At 41.6% G+C, this 22,382-nt stretch overlaps 1 protein-coding gene across 3 annotated transcripts in view; it reads right to left on the bottom strand.

Annotated features, from left to right (window-relative positions):
* sphkap (SPHK1 interactor, AKAP domain containing) overlaps window positions 1–18,953 on the bottom strand; it is a 31,142-nt gene extending 12,189 nt beyond the window's left edge. For all 3 annotated transcript variants that reach the window (XM_085429539.1, XM_085429540.1, XM_085429541.1), the window contains exons 1-3: window positions 18,625–18,953; window positions 16,174–16,276; window positions 14,857–14,967 (exon numbers count right to left, since the gene is read on the bottom strand). In XM_085429539.1, the coding sequence (XP_085285665.1) occupies window positions 14,857–14,967; window positions 16,174–16,276; window positions 18,625–18,659 (249 nt within the window). In that variant the 5' untranslated portion in view covers window positions 18,660–18,953. The remainder of the gene's footprint in view (window positions 1–14,856; window positions 14,968–16,173; window positions 16,277–18,624) is intronic.
* Window positions 18,954–22,382: the final 3,429 nt, after the last annotated feature.

Here is a 22,382-nt window from a genome sequence, read left to right as displayed (position 1 = left end):
CTACACTACAGAAGCCGTCTGTTCAGGCCACCACATTGTCATATTGACAGAGGCCTTTCTAAGGAGATGTTCTTGTCTCAGAGGGGCTGGTAGGAGCAGGTGTAAACCAGAAATGATTTTCTTTCCCCATGTCTCCTCTTTTGCTTTTCCTCTTCAGCTGTCTCCACGCTTTCACAGCATGCCTGTCATAGTCCCCGTCTTTCATTCCCTGCCGGTCTCGCGTTCCCTCGGCTCTGACTGCAGGTTTAATGTGATGGAGTTCTCATGTCAGTACTGGGACCCCGGGACTGTCCAATAGCTGCTGTTTGATTCTGCAGCATACAACCTCTGCTCTAAGTTGGCGCAGCCAAGTTTGTCCTGTGTGGCTAAATGAATACAGCTCAGCTGCAACAGCATTGGAAGGGGAGTGCAGTTCACCTTGAGTAGCACCCCTACTCAATATGAATGTGCAGGGTGCTTCGAAGTGCCTTGGGCAGAGCGATATGTTTGCAATGCAATCACGATTTCATAATTTAAGAGAAGGAAATTATAGATACTCAGAGAGTATTACATATCTGTCATTGTTAATGGAAAGTATGAAAACATTCAGGATTAGCAAGGTAAAATTAGAACCAGTAGTTTTCAGTTATTGGCCTGATGTGATTGGCTGTTCCGTTTCTGTTTAACAGATGGGCATATATGAGAGCATTACTGTAATAACTATAATACAAAGGCAATTTCAGAGAAATACAATGAAGGAAATTCAAGAGGAGGGTGACCCCGCGCTTGATCGACAAAAGCCACTAGAAGAAAAAGGTGTGTAATAGTCTGGGAGGTCACAAAGGAATCCAGGGAAGCAACTCTTGTTGACTCCTGCTCTGTATGTACTCCTTGCAGCCCTGCATGGAGAACATGCTGCTCTCCTGACAGAATCGTCCAGCCTGTCTGCAGTTTGCATTTAAAGGTCATGGTGGCAAGCCAGAGGGTTGTTAAAGAATGTCTTGTGTATGGATGTGACAAAAAAAATAAATAAAAAAAAAATCCTCCAAACAGTTTATGTTTGGAGAAGGGGAAACCCGGTTATGTCCGTGCCATGCGTTGGGCTGACTGAGCTACATCTCGGTCAGGGCTGCTCGCCACGATTGATGGAACAATGAATTCTGAATCGTAGCAGCAAACTCCAAATGAAAATGTCAGGATATGAATTGAAGCAATAGAGAAAGTGGGTCATGCGGCAAACAGCCACCCTGAGGATGCGAGTGGTTTTATAGAAGATAGATAAAGGGCATAAAGTTAACGTTTTGTAACCGTGACCGTAATCAAACAGAAATTACATAAAAGGACCTGAGGGAAGCAGTTCGAGTGAGGAAATCTACCAACATCCTAGAGCTGAAGCTGTACAGTGAGCTGTTTTATACAGAGAACAAGCCAAAAACTCCAACAAAGGACTGATCCACAGTTACTGGACATATTCAGTTGCACCTATTGTTGGATTATGTTCAGTATTTGGTTCCACCTAAGGTTTGCATATTTTGTGTCCTCACAAATCCCTGTGGGATTGTAGATAACAGAAAAACGAATAACCAAATCTAGTTTGTTTTCATTTAAAAAAAAAAAAAAAAAAAAAAAAAAAAAAAAAAAAATTGGCTCTTGTTGATTTTTTTAGGATCATGAAAGGTCACAGTGTCTAACATCTAACCATCTGTTGGTTGCTCATTAATTTAGTCATTCTTAGTTACTGTGGTATCTTCTCTTCTCTCATGAACTTGGGGGTGGGGGGGGGAGAGAATACTGCTAGCTCTCCCTTTCACTGCCGCCACCTCCACGTCTGCTCTACCTGCTGATATCTAACCCCATTCTTTCCTCTACAGACCTGCAAAAACAATATAGATTCAAATAACCACATTTTGACGCCCATCACAGTTTGAAATAATTTCCCCTGAACCTCCTGAGGTGTGCCTGGCGTTTGCTGCTAGGCTTTTAAGCAGCAGTTGTGAGACGGCACACATACCTCACGACTTTCATCTTTTCCTCATTTATCTGTGTTTGCTTAAAGAAGATCTAGTCCCAGAAAGCAGTGTCAAAGTATAGAAGCCACAACAGATCCACATGTATTTTTTTGGGTAATTTTGGGGGGAAATAATGTCACATTTTCTAGCTGCAGATGTTAAAGTGAAGCAACAACTGCTGCGATAAATAGGCCAATGTTGGAATATAAACTCATGAGTACATGAGGATTTGCTTCTGCTGTTTTTGCCATCTTTAAAACACAGTCAGGGCTTCTTCATCAAAGAAAATGGTAGAGTTAAAAGAAACAAAAGACTGATAACTTTCAAAGAAAGGGCAGTGACAAAAAACAAAAAACCTGTCTGCAAAGTCAGATGGAAGCAGTCAAAATATCCTTCAGCCAAAAGCATAATGTGACACATTCAGAAAGGCCAGTTTCCCCCTCACCTTCAATCTGCTATCTTCCAGTCAAACAATGATTTCTAAACTATGAAGGCTAATAGGATGAAAAATGCTGCTCGAAAACAGATTCAGCCAAACAGAAAAGATGTGAAGTTAATGGCAGCTGACAATGACAGAATCTATGAAAAGTCTCTCCAGTCGCACCCTGATGAGGATGGTGGATTTTTATTTAACTATGGATGGATGGATATTTAGTCATTCATTATGTTTGTCTGGTGCCCTTCACGGGCCGCATGTGTCACCTATAACATTCTCCTTTGCTGACTCACTATCAAAATATTCAGAGCAATCTACTCAGCGAGGAGTGAAAGCAGTTTGCCGTTTTGCTCGTCTTTTCAGATCAGTTTACAGGGCGTGATGACGACCTTTTCTGTTGTCACAATTGCCGTTAAATGCCAGTGAGATGCACATCAGGCATTAGATTACACACCAGTATAAAAATATTTCCACATGCTGAACCTAATCTGATCCAAAAAGGAGGCTGATAATTGATTTTTTTAACTTCTTTCACTGTGTTTGGTTTTGTGTCTGCAGTTTTTCACTTCCTGTCCACTTGCTCATCACGGGATGAACAGCCGGTTCCGTTCCCTAGCTTATGAATGTCTCAGCAGTATTCGCTTGTGCTGATTATTTGGAAATGTTCCCAGAGAAAGCCACCACGACATCTCCCACCCGTCTACCAACACGTCGCCTGCGCACAACCCACAGGCAGAACAAATCGAGCGATCCAGACCCGTGACCTTGAGAGGGGACTGAAGCAATTTAACACTATCAGACGGCGAGAGTCGAGAGGAGGTTGTTCTACATTTGGGAAAGGAGAGGACCATTCAGCCGTCTCATGGTGACGCAAGCGCAGGGACATGCTCTGATTCTATCAGACATAGTGGACAACACGCAGGTGCATCAGCCCGTCTCTGAAGGACCGACCAGGTGGGTGAGATAAAGAGGACAAAGAAATGGTTTGATGTTAGAACGTGATGAAGAATAATGGGCTCCAGTTTTGAGCAACAGCCAGTAGTAAGAGGTTATTAGCTTTGACTTATATTTTATATCAGTAGTTACATTATGGCTTCATAGTGTAGTGGTTTAGACGGTTGCTTAGAAAGTCAAAGATCCCCAGTTTGAACCTGGGAGGAGATACAAACCTATTTGGGGTTGCATCAGGAACGACGTGTACAAATCTCTTGACTCAAATATGCAGTGAAGCTGATTAACGGATAAAGGTATAGCTTATCACTAATTATATTCATTTTCTAAGTGAAGTTCATGGTTAAAGTTCCACTAACTGATGGAGTAACAAACCTTGGACATGCTGACATTTACAATAATCACCTTCGAGGTGGTTTATTGAGCCCGCTGAGCAGCCGCAGAGCATACTAACACTCATATGGAGTGTCTGACCACCTCATGAGTCTTAGATCAATACTCCCTCTCCGTCTGAGATTTGACTGCTGCTTTCACCAGCTGATTGCTACCTACCTTAAAACAGAATAATTGCTACGATGCCTTCCAGTCAGGTTTTAGACAGAACCACAGCACTGAAACCGCTCTGACCAAAGTGTTTAATGACATATGTCTGAATACAGACAGTGGAAAAATGTCAGTCCTAGTTTTACTGGATCTCAGTGCAGCATTTGATACAGTTGACCACAACATATTACTCAAACGACTGGAGAACTGGACAGGTCTTTCAGGAACTGTACTAAACTGGTTCAAAACATACGTAGAAAACAGGAAATACTTTGTATCAATAGGTAACTTCACATCTGAGCAGACAAGTATCACATGTGGAGTTCCCCAAGGTTCCATCTTGGGACCCCTTCTGTTTAACATCTACATGCTCCCACTGGCACAGATTATAAACAACAACAAAATAAACTATCACAGCTATGCAGATGACACACAAATATATATCACAATGTCACCAGGAGACCGAGGCCCTGTACAGGCTCTTGGTAAATGCATTGAGGAAATCAATGACTGGTTGTGCCACAATTTTCTCCAGCTAAACAAAAACAAAACTGAGGTAATAGTCTTTGGCGCCAAAGAAAAACGATTACAGGTCACCAGAGAACTTCAATCTATACATCTAAAAACCACAAACCAGGCGAGAAATTTGGGTGTAGTGATGGATGCAGACCTAAACTTAGAAAAACACATTAAGACAATAACAAAGTCAGCTTACTATCACCTCAAGAATATATCAAGGATAAAAGATCTGATGTCTCAACAGGACCTGGAAAAACTAGTCCATGCATTCATCTTTAGTAGGCTTGATTACTGTAACAGCATCTTTACAGGTCTACCTAAAAAAATCAGTCAGACAACTACAGCTCATTCAGAACTCTGCTGCTCGAGTCCTCACTAAGACCAAAAAAGTGGACCACATCAGTCCAGCTCTGAGGTCCTTACACTGGCTGCCTGTCCGTCAGAGGATAGACTTTAAAGTTCTGATGCTGGCCTATAAAGCTCTGAATGGTTTAGGACCAAAATACATCAATGACCTCCTGACCCAGTATGAACCATCCAGATCCCTCAGGTCATCTGGATCTGGTCTTTTATCAGTTCCCAGAGTCAGAACCAGACACGGAGAAGCTGCATTCAGCTTTTATGCTCCTTATATCTGGAACAAACTCCCAGAAAGCCTCAGATCAGCTGAAACACTCAGTTTATTTAAATCCAGGTTGAAGACTCACCTGTTCTCAGCTGCATTTGAATAAAGCACCAAATCTACACTTTAAGCTTAAATTTCAAAACTTACATTTAACTACTGATTTTATCTACTGTTCTGATTTTATCTGTTTTGATTTTATATACTGTTGTTTGTTTGTTAATTAGTTAGTTAGTTTATTTGCTTGTTTTATTCAATTTTAAATCATGCTTTTTATTTGTTCTTGTTTCTAATGTCTCTGTAAAGCACTTTGAATCACCTTGTTGTTGAATTGTGCTATACAAATAAACTTGCCTTGCCTTACCAAACTGAACCAGGAGCAACAGTGAAAGCAACGAGAGCGTTCAGAAAAGAAAAAGCCAAAAGGGTTCATTTCTATCAAACAGCTGTTTCACAGAAAGTAACGGTGTGATTTAAGAGTATTGTGAAAATAAATTGTAAATTTTTTTAAGGGTGTGCACGTCTACACGCAGGCTCGTGTTCGTGTCAGAACTCTGGCTAAGACCTGCTGTTGAGCGTCTCCCCACGCTTTCGTGCTTCACTAGGTGCTCAACCCGTGAAAATTTACAGCTGTGCTCGGCTTCAGCCCAGGTGGTCAGTGTGGGAACTCGGGGTGACTCTGACCACCTGTGCTGACAGACCACCAAAACGGTCAGAGATGACCTTTACTAGAGAAGGAAAACAAATTTCAGTTTTACCAGCGAGCTTAGGTGCTAGATGTCCTCGCCATTGTTTTAACAGACTTTAAGGAAAAACAAGTCACATACTGAACTTTGAAGCCAAACATGTGTTAAATTGCACATTTATTTTTGGAATTAACCTTGTGAAATGTTTGATACTGCTTAACAAACAAGCGGACCATTGGCTATTTTTGGGGGCCTTTTTATGGTGTAGCTGATCAGAGATTACATTTTTCTTTGATTTAACCTTTATACAGGTACATGTCTCATTTACAGAGAATTGTTTGATGATCACTAGCATAACATATCACCCCTCCATTTTGAGCCTATAGGAATGTAGTGTGTGAATGTGCGGAGGATTGCCTGATACAGACAAAATAAATGTTAAACACAGAATACTTGTCAACATGCTGAAATTGTCCACAGGGCAGTTGTACAGTTTTAGCTTCTGTATGATACAGTTAGATTTATAGTGAGTGTCCATCTATGACCCCAACTCTGCAGGCATGCACACATCCTGCACAGGGGTACAATTGTCCTGACTTATTTATGCATAAAATCCTATTTAGCCAAACTGTCAAGCAAGCACATTTCTTTCTTTGTACTAGTACACACACACACACACACACACACACACTTTACAGATAGAGTTTCAAGACAACATTATGTGCACAGACATGGTCAATATAAGAAATCATTACAAACATTCTGCGTCCTTTGTCCATCAAAGCCTCGTTCCTCCAAAGCAGCCCCCCTCTCTACTCCCTACTCTGATCCTCCTACACACAGCTGCTGCTGCTCTTGGTTCTGCTGTCTCCTCTTTCTCTTTTAAGAGTGGCTCTTTTTTTTCCTCGTGCCTTAAAATACATATATCCTGAACAACCCTATTTACGCTTTCTCCTCATCTTTCCCCCCAAAAAACTAACAATAAATTCCACAAACGTGAACTAATTACTGAAATAATACTACATAAATAGTAGTACTTGTCAAACATTTACTTTGGTCTTTTTATGCAGTTGTCCTGCAGGTATATTTTGCATGTCCTTCGTTTCCACTGGTGGTGTAATAAAAAAAAAAAAAAAAAAAAAAAAAAAAAAAAAAGGGAAACACATGGACATGGTCCCAAGCTTCCTTTATTTCTTTCTTGTAATGTGTTTTGACTTATCTCGGTAGCTGGCAACTTTAATTATAATCCATTTTAAGTGTAGGTGAATGCAAACTACGTTTTTGAGGGAGGGGGAGAACATCAAGGCTCAGTGGCTCTGCCATATTAATTTTGCAAGCTACACTGTGCTGGTGTTGAGACCAGACAGGCATGCTGTTCACACAGACTGATGATTATAAACAGCCTGAAATTGTGGTCGTACATTTAAGTACCTGCCTATAAAATGCATAACATCAGCTGTCCACGAGGCCATAAAGGAAAAGAACACATGCTGCACACCGAGACTGGCCAGGCTTAGTCGCTTCCTATTTGATATGCGTGATCAGATATAGCTTTAAAATAAAAAACAAACAACAAAGCAACAACATGTACTATTCTCAAATCCAGACGTGAAAAAGAGGTTAATTTTAAACAGCTGTGCCTTTCTATTGTTGAATCACGCAGTGTTATACAATCACTGCTTGGCAGTGAGCTGCTGAATTTAGCGCCCCAGGCTAAAAGAATGCTACATACAATGTTGTGAAAAAGTATTTGTTCGCTTGCCACTTACATGTTTCAGCACAAACAAGTTTACTTGAGTAATAACTTGAGTAAATATAAAATTCAGTTTTTAAATGATGATTTCATTTATTGAGAGGAAAAAACAAAAACAAACACTGTATGAAAAGGTAGCTGCTAGCTTTCCACACCCAGGCCTGATTACTGCCAGACCTGTTGAATCATGAAATTCTTTAAATAGAACCTGACAAAGTGAATAGACTCAAAAATCTCAAAAGGCATGATCTAAAGAAACAGATGGAAAAACAAAGCTGACATCGATCAGTCTGGAAAAAGTTATCTGGAGGCTTTGGGACTCCACTGAACTACAGTGAGAGCCATTATCCTTAAATGGAGAAAACTTGGAAAGGTGGTGAACTTTCCCAGGAGTGGGCGGTCCACCAAAATTACTCCAGGAGTGCATTGATAATTCATCCAGGAGGTCACAAAAGAAGCCAGAACAACATTACAGAACTGCAGGACTCACGTGTCACAGTTAAGGTCAGAGTCTGTGTTTCAACAATAAAAAAAGGACACTGAGCAAAAATGGCTTCCAACGGAGAGTCCCAATGAGAAAAACAAAGACCCGTCAATGATGATCCTAAGACTGACAAGGCAACCCCTAAAGTATTTGGAACGCCTGAGTCCTGTTCCATCTGCTGTAAAACTAACACAGCATTTCATAAACAGATCATCATACCAACAGGCAAACATGGTTCTGGGGTTGCTTTGCTGCTTTAAGACCTGGGCTGTAATTCATGGAACCATGAATTCTGCTCGCTACCAGAAAATGGGGAAACCCTCCAATGTGACTGAATTAAAACCATTGCCAGTTAACACAAAATGTCTTGACTGCAGTTCTTGCTGCCAAGATTGGCAGAACCAGTCATTAGGTTTAGAGGACAAGGGCAGGACAATGCTCTTTTACACAGGGCAGGTAGGTTTGAGTAGCTTTGTCAAAATCTGTTTGATGATCTGAAACATTTAAGTGTGACGCAAAAAAACTAAGAAATCAGAAAGGCGACAAATACAGCTGTCGTCTTCTGATTCTTCTTACTATATATGTCAGTTGAGTTGACAGATGTATACATTCACCAAAGGGTCATATTTTTCAGTAAATACAGGTGGAAACATGTCAGTAGGATCTTTTAAGTGATCTCAAACCTTAAAGGACTGAGGTGAAAATGACTAAGAGTAGGTTACAGGTCTCTGAAGGCCCCGGGTAGGTGATGCTTCAGTTTTTGAAACGCATACATTCAATTGTGTCTACACATTTGGAGAAGTGCTGAGATGAGCTAACAATACAGTTTATCACAAAGTTTGCAATGCAAAGAATGATTTGGCTTTATCACTGGATGAGAGTGCGTAGGAAGTTAATCAATGCTATTTCTATTTACATCTGTTGTACAGTTACACTCCCATTTCCTCTCTCCAGAAATGTAATCCTATTATCACCAACCCCAAATCCCTTCTGGTACGCAGCCACAGAAACACAGTAGTCATACTAATATTAAATCTGTTAAATAAGACATTACAGTAAATATAAGTGCTTTGAAGCAATTTCATTATTAGCCATCATTTTCATATTTTTTTTCCTCCTCCACTGCTTTTACTATCTCTATTGTCACCTTGCTAGGCTAAGAGAAACGCGTGCGTCCATGTTCAAAATGCATTGTTTTAAATTTGTGAAGTCACTGTGCTAAAGCCAACGCACGATATTAAGCCAGTGCATAAAATTACACACCTCCCAAATGTGTTACTGCACATTAGGCTGGCTTCCAGCTCCAGAGACAGCTACACATCACCTAAACAAGACCCCGTCCAAGCTACACGTTGAACTAAGACTATACGATCAATATTAAATAAACATGCACTAAAAACTAGATTTCCAACACACTATGGATTAAGAATGGTATGTCGCTCTAGTTTATGTGCGTTTGAAGGCAGGTGAGCAGATACTTTTGGAAATACAGTGTCTCTCAAAACAATTTGGGAAGAGGGAGGGAAATAAATCTTGGATGCCTCTGCACTGTTGTCCCTGAGCAGACAAATTCATCTTCGCCTCAACTATAAATATTCAGACTTAGTGACACACAATCTAATATAAAGACAAAAAAATAGGAGGACTTTAGACCACAGCTTTGCACCATAAGCAAAAATCTGTCAAAAAAGACACAGTCTAAAGAAGAAACTGCGAGAAGTGGTTTAAGTCTTGGATGAAGGAGGTTTTGTTTCCTGCTCCGATCCTGCTTTAAGTCAGCGCTGCTGCCGTGGCCGATGGCATATTTATTCTGTCCCCCCCTTCTCTCTCTGTCAGGAAGGGAAAGGTCAGGACACGACACACTACCCAAGTGAGAAGTGTTTGAGTCTCGTGATGAATAGGTCATTTTCCTACATGGACTGCAGTTCAAAGGGGAAGATGGATGGAGAGAGGAATGGAAAGTGTTCGGCAGAGGCTCTGAAGGCTAACCTAAACTTCTCGTGTCAGTTTGGGAAACATTTCCTGCATGTGAAAAGTGCCGACAATAGTTTAAATATATGGACTTCTGCTCTCTCTAATTCTTCTTTTATTGCTGGAGTTTTATGAACAGCTTAGTTTTAAATCATGTTGGTAAATAAATGCAAGTAGCAGATAGAACAATAGAAATTCGCAGAGGTTAAGCAACAATTTGCCTCGAAAATGAGAAAAAAAATTAGGTGCTGCATTTCTCTTCAAAACGCTCATCTTGTCAGAGCACTCAGGGGTGTGATGAAATTCAGTGTGACTATCGCAGCAACATGACACTTCTCTGTGACTTCATGCATTAAAACATGAGTGAATGATCAAAGGTGACAACGCGATGCAGCCAGAGGTGGATTATGGAGCGAAACACAGAAAATCCAGAGCTTTTATCTTTTATTTAGCTCACAGTTTTTGGCCTTCCACACTCATTTTAGACTACTCCTGTTCCTAAACACACAAACACTGATGCTTTTCCCCCTTTCCCTCACTCAAGCGATCATTCCTTAGAAAACTTAACCTTATAGACTTGTTGGCCTTTGGATATCAAGGTTTAAACTGTACATATTTGTATATAAAAGTACATTTTCATCCCTGTGCTTCTTTTATGATGGCATTAACTGTAAATTCCAGTTTGACTGATTCTCTGTGCAAGCTGCAGAAAAGCTGAACGGTGAATTGAGAGTCACGAGAGCGATTTGTCATGTTGCAGTCCGAGAGCGTTGCTCCAAGGGGACGGGTCTCATCTGTTTGCAGTCGTATTAACGTTTTCCTCTGATTCATAGAAAACAGTAGAGTAAAGAAAACAAATGGCCATTGTATTATTTATACAAAACCTGAAGATTAAGATGCTAGGGCTTACGTTATATGGAAGAAAAATTAACACTGTCTGCATAAACTCAGGTAGGAGCTTGAGAATAGTCTTCTGCAGAGTCGTCTTTATTTTCATGTTGGCACTGGTCACACACAGCTTTTCATGGAAAGCAAAAAAAGTCCCTCCGTCCCTCACATCATTTACAGGCATTTATGCATATATAAGCTTTCTTCACATTTCAATCAGGTTGAGGTTTGGACTTTGACTGGGCCACTGCAGCAACTTGATTCTTGTTTTTCTCCATTTGCTGGTGTTCTTGGATTCATTGTCCTGTTGCACGATCCAGTTATGGCCAGGTTTTAGCTGTCAGAAAGACAGCCTCGCATTTGAATACTTTGCTCTGCAAAGTCTAAGGAGCTTGGAAAGAAATGCATCTGGACTTCCCAGATGCTCCCAGACTCCTCTTTCAAATCATCTGAGAAGAGTGAAAGAAGCCATCTATGTCCACTGCGAATGACCATCTTTGAACAGAGGCCTGTGTCTTATGACACCAACTGTCTGCCATCTATAATCCAGTTTTGAGATCCCTTCCCAGAAGCCTCAGCACCCACTCACAACTTGGGCCATTTGACCTCAGAAAATCACATGATAGGGTGGGGCTAGGTTTCACCTGAAACCTTGGCTGATTGTGACCCACGTCCGTTTTCACACCTTGGCTCGTGTGACTAGGTAGAGGATCATTAGGGGGTCCTCTTGGGACCCACTTGGGTACACTCCCATAGGGCTTAAAATCTGGGACTCTCCACCAATCGCTCTTAGAACTGAAGAAGCTTCTTGGATAAGTTTCCTTGAAGACCTTTCAGCTCTTAAGTCCAGATGCTTTTCTTTCCAACCTCCTTAGACTAAAATGACCTGGATGACTCAGAACCTTAGCAGAGACATATCTGCTGTACAAAGTTCATGGTTGGGTCAGTAATTTTGCGGTATCCAGATCCTTTGGCAGCAAAATATAATCAGCCCTCCACCTTAACAGCTGGTATGAGATGTTTGTGATGATATGCTGTGGTTGGTTTTTGCCAAGCATGGCGCTCTGCATTATGGTCAAACATTTCCACTTTGATCTTGTTTGTCCAATAGACACTGTTCCTGAGGTCTTTAGTTTACATGTGACTTTGCAAACCTAAGCTGTGCTGCCATCTTCTTTTAGGAGAGGAAGAGACTTTCTCCTGGCAACCCTCCCGCACAAGCCGTTCTTGTTCAGTCTTTTCCTAATTGTACTGTCTTGAACTTTAATATTTAACACATTTGGGTTTTTTTACGCTTGCTCTGAGCATTACACCGTCTGACCTTAAGGTGAATTTGCTGCGACATCCACCCCTGGATTGTCTTGTGTTGCAGTTTGTGTCTGGATTGATGCTACAGACCAAGAAACTGCCAATCTTTCTGATTTGATAGAGGTGCGCACACTTGCTGATGATTCAAGTGCATCTGATTAGCAGAAAGTGGCTGCCACTTGTCCTTTTAACTCCTATGAAAACTGTATGCATGTACTTATTTTTTCATGGTTGCGCAACCAGTGGATAACAGGTGCATTTTGAGCGATGTACAGATCATCAGCCCTCTATAAATCTATTAAACTTAAAGTAGACATGTTTTCATCTCGTCCTTTTTTCTTTTCCTATGTAATCTTGCAACTCTGTTACTTTGGATTATTTTTATTATTAAACATGCTCAAAGATAATAATAATAATAAAAAAAAAGGGTCAGTGTATGCCTAAGTAATTCCTATAAGGCAAACACTCAAAAACCCCAGTAGATAATAGGATCATCTCAGAGACACAGCTCTGAAACCCTAACCAACTGCTGTTCAAATGTTTTGTTCAGACAGCCAAACTGAAGCAAGTTGGCTTAAATTGATGGCGACCTTAAACAGCTTTTTGATGAAAAATGCAGGATCAGTATGTGAAACACAGGAATGTTGGGATCTCGGTGAAATAGAAAACTGACAAAACACAGTTGTTCGAAGCTTGTGCACATCATCTACAAGAATGCCGCTCATGTCGGGTGGTTGCAGGAACATTCAATTCAGCATGCAGCTGCTCACACTTACGAAGTGTGACATGAGTGTGAGAACGGTGCTCTTTGCTAAATTACTGCTATTCCTGTTACCTTGGTAATGATTACCAAGCACTCGAGGCATCTTTTATGGATGGGGGAAAACAATGTGCAAGCACTTTATTGCTTATTAAGTGGTGTATTACTGCCACTTACATTAGCTACATAAAACTGACCATCTTAGCCTGTGACAGTGATAATTATAGAAATTAAAAGTAACTCTTGCTCGTGTATTTATTCAGTAGCGAGGATAAACTGCAGTAAGTTCAATGGCACTGGTTAGCTAAGGCTTGAAAACCCTGTTACTGTTTGTTGTGTTTCACTGCAGACACACCTGTCAAATCCCACTTTAACCCCCAACGCTAACCTCAAAAATGTGCTGTGAACTGAGAGCAACAGAAGTAGCAATAAAACAATAAAAATCCACGGCAGGTCTGTGACACTGCAGTTTAGCATGGCGATAATAAAATAATAATAATAATTATCAGTGATTCTAACATGGTGATGTAGTGCTTATCATGTTAACCATTAAGAACATTTACACCTACAATCTGGATGATTTGGGGAGAATCAGTTTGGGATATTTTCTACGACTGCCCTTCCTCACATCAGAAAATGCACTTCAGGAAATTAAATTCCACTTCAAAAACTACTGGAAATATTCAGTGGACAGAGCATGTTGGACAGTCAATCCCGTAAATATTGGCTTTGTTATTCACAAATCGGTGCAATCCAACATCAACTTTGCACAAGGGAACTGTCTGTTTATGTGATTGTGGGATGCAGTACCATTCAGACAGAAAATGACATTGAATGTGTACATCATGTATAAAAACATAATGACAACTCGCTGCAGATGACCTGCGTGCTATAAACTGACAGAATCATTAGAACTTGTAGACGTGGAAAGCAAAGCAGCTTTTGGTCCATAGAGCTGGTCCTGCAGTCAATGAGATGAGGCTGCAAGATGTGACCGGTGATTTAGAAGTGTTGCTTGGATTCTCCTGGTAAATATGTGTAGATTACATATAAATGGGATTTTTTTTTTTTTAAAGAAAAAGTCAAGAAGCAGGGAGTCAAAAGATAATCTGCAGCTGAAGGTAAGAAATTTAATTTTATCCCGGAGGGGCTTGAATGTAGACTTATTATTAGGCTGTGACAGCGTGAAAGAATATGCCATTCTTATTGAGAAACAGCTGGTGTTATTAGAGAGAACAGATTGTGTACTTCAGCTACTTTCCTTAATGAGTCCCACCTACATTAAAGATTGTGAGACTCCGGGGTAAAGCATTTTATTAAGAGCGTTGATCTAGTTTATGTCACATTTCAACGATGGTGTAAAATTGAACTGATATGCTTGAAGGATCAAACACCGGCCATTCCCGAACAAGAACCAAGTGCCTTTTACCCCTGACAGATGCAAATCCTGAATGTAATTCATACTGAATTTACAATTCATAAGACAGAGTGACGCTAAGGAAAATAAAAGGCTTCCACTCAGTGTTTGCACTCTGTTAATTTACAATTTCACAAAGTGAACAAAACAGCAAATTGAAATGACGTGCGAAAAGTGTTCACGCGACAGACGTAACGTCACTGAAAGTGATAAATGATTATCAAAGACCCTGCTCGTTAAAGTGAGCTTTCAAAAGCAGAAAGCTGAATAGAGCTGCAGTTTGTATCTACTCAAAGTTTCTGAGTAGATTATGAGCAAAACCTTTCAGTTAAATAGCAACAAGAAGCTACCACGAGCCTGCTGTAAAATATCTGTTTTTAAAGACACGCTCAGTGGAAGCAGACTGAAGATGGGCCTTCACATCGTTCCTGCCTTAAATTTCAAACCGTTTCCTTTCCATCGCTGAACATAAAGACTGAACACTAGAGCCGATGTGGTCAGACTTTGTTGCCAACGCGTATGCTACTCACCATGGTGCAGCCGCCCTCCATGTCGTCATCCAGCAGGCCCAGTCTGCACAGAGCCTTTTCATTCCTCAGCCAGTACTCCGATGAGTCCAGCACACTGTTACTGCACAGAACCTGAAGCACACAGATGAACTCTACTCAGATGCACCAACGCACACAGCGAATGACACCCACCCCCCCACCACCACACACACACTTTCTGAGTCACCCATCCACTTTCATCTGCCACTCTGCTTTCCCTTCAGGAGGATGGGATCAATTGACCTTTCTCTAGGACATTTATTTCAGTTTAAGTGTCCGCAGCTAGGCATCAGAAATCTGTCAACCAAGCAGTCACAGATAGTGTCCTCCCTTAGGTGATATTTTCATGAAACCCTAGGATGAAACGTAAAATCACGCAGCTGGTTATTTATAATGTTCTTCTCCGTAATAATCTAGTGTGTTGTAACTGCTGGCCAAGCTGTTTTAATAACCTCTCAGTTGCAAAAATCAGTGATCCTCTTATGACAGTAATTGGTATTGACCTCATTAAATGCATCTGTGATCTTTTATTTGTAAAAGAAGATTGTTTTGTACTACTCAAGTGCAGCAGATAAAAGGTTAAAATCACATTTTATCCATTAATAGCATTCTTGTGCAATTATTGTGACACGTGACTGCGTTGTTCATTCTCACTATGTATTTTTAGTGACAAACCATGTCCCCCCATGCTTGCACCCTCTGGAACAGGCCATCTGTGCAGGCCTTCAGCCAGGTAAAAGTGACGCAGGGTCAGCTGATCTCACCGAGAGCGATAATATCGAAGGCTGCTGCCACAGGTCAGCGGAGCCAGAGGCCCAATTATAAGATAGATATCACCTTCTGTCTGTACAGGACACTTTGGTGGAAGTCAGTTAAGAACATGAGCAGTAGGCTAATTAGACTCCACCAGCACACATACATAATGTACAGTCAGGCACACACACCCAAAAGATCTACGGTACACACACTTTGAAAGGAAATTCAATCTAAGCCACCACCTCAGCCCACTGATCTGTATTATTTCTCGTCCTGTCTCTGTGGCACTGGGATGTGATAAATCTACTGGGCTGACCCGGGGGGCCTGACTGTTCCTCTTATTACACAACCCCTGAGCGTCACTGGCACCCAGGAGGAGGAAATGAACATTTCTGGCACTGCTAGAAACATATAGACTGATGGAAAGGCAAATATGACAGACAGGTGCACAGAAACATGAGCTGAGAAACAAGCAACCCCCCCCCCCATCCTGTTATATCCAAGATGCTATGACCAAGACAGGTTTTGAACACCCAGTCTTACCTTCTTACAGGCGCTGATGGACGATGGCACTCCGCTCTCTGTGCTGCCTCCCTCCACCTCGATAGACTCTGAGCCTTCAAACATGGCAGACGACTGGAAGTTACTGCAAGGCAAAAGGGCACAGAGTTGACTTTGTCAGAGCGAGTTCTCGTCAAAGACCTTCCCTTTTTAAAAAAAAAAAATCTGGAATCGGTAAAGAGCGGTTATCTGGGCTTACTGGAGCGGCCCATTGACTGTCACATTTGCTCAAACTGTAAAGCTGGGACACTCATCTGTTGAATTAAGCAAACAGTTATTGTCAGACGGGAGATGCATTTCAATATTCTGCACCGAATACTTCATTCACTTCAGCTCGACCCTTCATAACCCAACGAGACAGGATCAAAGCCATTACCCATGCCTGAGCCCTGATCCTACAGTCAAGAAAATGTAACAGTTTATATCCAACCAAAGTGACATTTCTAATGAATAACTGAAGTTGATTTATTATTTATTTATTGTCTGTGGATGTCAAGACCCTTTTATCGCATCATTTGTTAAGTAAAAAAAAAAAAAAGTGGTCTTCTCCCCCAGAATGAGATATACAAATACATTCTGCATAAATGTAAAGCCAAACCTTTGTTGCTTTTAGCAGGAGGCTTTCATGGTATTCACAAGACTCTAAAGTGGTTTCCATTATCTGAAATAAACTAATATCAAACAAGCATGGAGCAATGGCAGTGCACCGTCCAAACATCAGAGCTTCTGTGCCAGATCCAAAAATTTGACTTGGAAAGCAGCAGCAGGAAAGGATCACAACATGTGACCTTTATTTGGAGCGCAGGACAAAATTATTGGACAAACTGTAGTGACGGGCGTACCTGTCAGAGTGCACAACGAGACGAAACACCGCAAACTCCAAAATCTCAGAAAGGCGTCATTATCCTCTATGCATGCTTTCACTGAGATAAGCCAAATCGAAGCTTATCCGGAATGGCATTTATGAGGATCAATTTGGAAAATGAAGAGGCTGGGGGTGCATATTTAAATAGGAACAGCTGTTTTTTTCTATAATCCACATATTTCAAAGCAAATTAAAAGCATTCTGTTTCCAAAGTCCCCCCCCCCCCCCCCCCTCTTCCCGGGGGAATCACACAACTGTATCCGTTTGCAGTTAATGAACATGTCTGATGTAAATAAACTGTCACCAGAAAAATGAGTTTGCTGTGAATGTCCTGAACCACTAGGAAAAAAACAAAATAAGATAAAAATAATGTACTGGAGATAAGTGGATATGACGTGCTTTAAATAGGCTGCTGTGTCTGCAAGGCGCACATCAAAACACCCATTACACACACACACACACACACACACGCAATGATTCTGCGGTGAATTTGTCGGATGCTTGCACAAAACTAGATGGATGCAGGGTGAAAAATGGACGCGGGAAAACGCTTTTAAAGGGAAAGAAACGAAAATGGAAAAACGCCATAAAGCGGTTTGTTGGTGGTTTTCATGCACACGATGAGCGTTTATCACAGAAAACTGAAGACGAGGGGAAATGATTTGTCACGCGCGACCTGCTTTCTAATCTTTGCACCTAACGACCTCTCCATCACGACACGGTGATGACTGACAGTTATGTGCGCTCAAGTGCTCCCGGGCCCGAGGTAACCAACAGGCATCAGCCTGAAGTGAGGACACAATTAACCCCCTGCAATGTCTGGTTTTTAGACACGTCACCCTCCCCGGGTCTGCTGCTGTAATTCACTATGAAAGCCTGTACGATTGAGGATTTCATGCTCAGGGATGAGCGGGCCAGTTTACTGGTCCACAAGCTGGTAACTTTTGACGTTATCTTTGAGATTCCACAACTAAAAATAACCAGCGTGGCAAATTAAGATCTATAGACTGCACGAGCCTTCAATTTCACCTTCGACTACATGAAGCAGAAGACTAAAACTTACCAAGAAGGGGCAAAAAAATAAATAAATTTGGAAACGTGACTGCTGCCACTGTCAGACATTTCTATCAACTAAGCCAGGCTGGGTAAAACACCTTATTAACGGCAGAGCACTGGCAATAGCCAATAGCCTTCTCTGAAAGCAGCTCTGGTGTCACACTGCATGGATTTAGTGCGTTTTTCCCCCTCACAGTAAACAAGCACTCTGCACAGCACTGAAATCCCCACGTTGTACACCTGGAGCCTATACAACAAATTACACGCCGCACTGGCACATGTTGTAGGTAGACTTAAACTACCTAAAACACCATATCCGAAAATATCACATTAAAATTCTGTGCGAAGCCCCCCTAAAAAACATTAAAGTTCCACTCGAGTGAAAGAAGAACACCACAAAGTCTGAACAACATGCTCTCAAATCAGTTGCTGCACAGACAGATTTCGTTTTGGAATATGTGGTCGTCGATGTGTTATTTTTCTTTAAAGCTACTATAATTAAGACGTCTTACCTCGGCGTCTTCAGAAGGCACTTTGCGCCTGCCATTGTATTAAAAAAAAAAGAAAAAGAAAACAGCCAAACTGTCCTCAGACGACGTGTTTATTTCCTCTGCGGGGGCAGGATGACAAGAAGAGGTACAGTGGAGCGCTTTGACGCGTAATTGTCCCCTGGACACTCTCCGGTCCAGATGCGCATCCCTGATCGAGGAGTGAAGGAACCCCACACCGTTTCAGCGTGACTGGATGGGGACTGTGACGAGCCCCCCCTCCCCCCGTGGAATCAGCAGCAGAATGAGCAGCAGCAGCGCTTGCCTGTCCGCTCTGCGCGTCTGTGCCGTGTGGAAGCGCAGGAGCCCGTGGATCAAACGTAACGAGGTGCACGACGCAGGCAAGGGCATTTGACACGGATAGAGCGCGCGCGCGTCCATGCACGAGCACATCGAGCTTGTTAAACTTAAAGCGTGTAATTGTTTTGTCTGCTTTTGATTACTGGCGGTAATTATTTTTGACACTTGCGAGCATCCCAGCCAACAGCAGGCACAATTTTTTGACTTATTATCCCGAAATGTCAAAATGGCGAGCCAGGTGCCCAGACAGTTTACACATTCAGCAGGCAAGGGGCAACAAGCATTCCCCTGGGAGCTCTGGTTCATGTTAAATGAAAAATTCAGCACTTTTAGCTTTATCTCAATTAACCCCAGAGAGAAGCAGTCTCCTTTTAACCGGATGCTTCACTTTGTGGCTGTTTGTTACTGTGCAGGTAGTGTGTCATTTGACAGAGCTTGTTTGTTGGAAGACAGCTGCCAGTGCATCTGGGAATTATGCTGATGAGCACCAGGAGAGTGAACCAAAATAGTAGCCTAAAGCTGCTGGCAGCAAATCCAAAACAGTGGAAAATGTTAAATGAATCTGCAGAGCCGGAAGAAACTGCAGAGCTGGCTATAATTCTTAGAGGGCTTGTCATTAGGAGCACTTTAAACAGGCGTTTGATCCTTTACACATTTCAAAAAGGTTGTAGCTTTAAGCCTGTTATGACACACGGGGCAGAATCTATACCACAAACACACACATCACATGGTAGTTGCCAACTGAGAGAACTATTGAATACATATATATCTGTATCTGACATCAACTAATGTTCCACCCTTTGATCCAAGGAGGTCACCAAAAGCCAGACTAGGGAGTGAAAGAACCATGACCTTCAGTTCTGTTATTGCAGTGAGAATAATGTTGCTGGAAAGGAGAGAAAAAGTGAAGAAAGTGGTGGATATGAAAGATCTGAGACAGCAGGTGTCCTGATGAGATGCAAAGGAGTGACAAGTTCCAGAAAAACCCAGCATTAAGAGTTTCAGTAAGGTTCTGGGCCACTGGGTGCCGTCATAAATGCTTAAATCTACCTTGACACCAATTCTGCAAGTCTTTCGAACTGGAAGGAAGGAACACCACACTTCCAAAGGATTCCCTCATCCAGTTTTTTTTTTCTTTTTTTTCTGGCTTCCTCACAGCTCTCATGTGTGTTGAAACATAATGACTTTTACTAGTCAGCAAACCACACTGTTACCATTCATGCTCTTTAGGTGGGTAGCACCATCATCCCGGAAGAAAACATCGAGATAGAAATGTTTCATCGTAGGGTAAAGGTGATCACTCACAACTATTTTGCATTGATTTGCAAGTGATCCTGATCTCTGAAGGGGCAAACCCAGCAAAATGCTCCCTTAGAGTAGATCTCATCACCGTAAGGTCAAGGGTTGGTCCTTTAATTTGACACTATACCATGTGTTTGTCTGCGTGTTAGAGCAAGAGAGGAGGAGAAAAGACAATTCTGTTGTAGATTTGTATGGTGACTAAAGAGTTGGGCTCCTTCACTCTGCTCAAAGGAGCATTTTTACCAAAGGGAATGCTTTTGTGCTCAAAGAAAATACATCTTATGCTGTTATCAGCATCCCGCAATTAGTCTGCGTCTCTACCCTTTGCTTTCATTCAGCTCTAACAATATCAAAGCCTAATTTCTGTAGTAGCAGAAATTAGGCCAAAGCTTCTTCCACATTCTGATATAAATAGCAACAGTCCTGCATTAGCCAGCACTTCTCACCAACTGTTAATGCCCTCCCTGGTTATGTACGGTACCAGCTAATTTCATGCTTCTCTTCTGTTGAAAAGCAGTTTGTCCTCCCTGAATCTTTTCAAATAAACAAACAATTCTGCAAAGAGACAGGCAAAGCAAAACACATAAGGGAAACCCATGCAGCTCACAGGTCAACAGAATAACTGCAAATAATGTAAATTTAAAAAAACAAACAAATCCCATCATCAGTCGGGCTTTAGAGTTTCATTATTCTGTGTGTAGTAAAACAAAGCATGCAGAATATTTTCATGCATTTCCAGTGCAGCTCTGTGTTATCAAGTATGGAGGATAGTGTCGAAGAGTATCTTGGTTTTCAGCAGAACAGAAACTCCCACGTCATCTAAGACTTTGCTGTTGGGCGGTGTGCATGAGTGACCTTAAAAGGTGACCCACATAGAATATCACTACACTACTCCCCGCCATCACCTGCACTTTCTAAATATAGATTTAATATCAGATTTAAGAAGAAAGAAGCATTCTGGTGTCACAGCAAAGCATGCGATTTTTATGAAATGCTGCGTTTACTGTCATGTAGATTAGAACTTTTCTGTCTGCCGTCTTTGATGGCAGGTTTTAAGCCTCAGCTTAGAGTGTCTAATATTGTGTTCTCAATAGGTGTAGTAGAACCATAGAACACCTCGGAATTGTGCATGACACCTAAAATAATTTAATAAGAGTTAGATCATTTAGAAACTAAGTTTGGCAAACAACGCGTTAGATTCAATAGTTCTGTTTTAGTAAATGAACTGGTTCTTAGATTAGCTTTTTTCATACTCTAAGCACTTAAAGTGCTTTATGCAACATGTATCATTCACCCATTCATACTCCGATCAATGCACTGGAGGGCTACTTGGGTATCACTTGCCCAAGGATACTTATGCATCCAAACTGGAGACTGGAGCAGGCAGGGATCAACCCTCCAACCTCCTGATTAGCAGATGACCTGTACTACTTCCCTAGCTACAACCACCACTACTTGCCCATCTCACCCAGAATAAGTTCAATGCAGCGACTTTGACTACGAATGTGAAAATAAGCCTCCACAATAATAAAAAGACCAGTCAGCACTGCAATTCAACGACACCACACACTGCAGCCACTAAAATCATCATACTGTTGAATCCAGACTCGCTAACACACATGCAAGCAAACACGCGCACACACTCTCTCCTCGTGAAGACTTCTTCCTTCTCAGGACTTCCTTTAATATCCAAAAACTTTCTCCATCCCTTCAATGCACCAGTGGGCCTTGTGTGCTGCGATGTGAAGGGTCGGAACTTTTCTTCAGAGCTCTCTTTTCTCATTCTGCGCACACCATCTTTGATCATATTTTGTTAGAACTACTGACTGCAACATAAATAGCTTTGTGAAGAGCTTGCCTAAACATGTGCACCATTTGTACAATTCAATCACACCGCTCCTTGTGATCCCGGACTTTTTGCTCCATCTTAAAGAGTAACCACTGTGAGAAAGTATGAACACTTATCTCTAGAAGTGGTTGGACAGCACATCATACACACTGGCTCATCTGAGCTTACCCAGGCCTTTTGCTTGAGATTTTCTTCATCTCTCTAAAACTAACACAACAGTAGTAGGTGATCAAAGGGCAGTAAATCTTTCTATAGTCAAGGGTGTAATTCT

This window comes from Copadichromis virginalis, linkage group LG14 (assembly GCF_057382275.1).
Source record: "Copadichromis virginalis isolate Kocher_CV1m ecotype Utaka linkage group LG14, C_Virginalis_male_GT1.1, whole genome shotgun sequence".
Taxonomy (NCBI): Eukaryota; Metazoa; Chordata; class Actinopteri; order Cichliformes; family Cichlidae; genus Copadichromis; species Copadichromis virginalis.
This window is presented reverse-complemented; position numbering and strand designations above follow the sequence as displayed.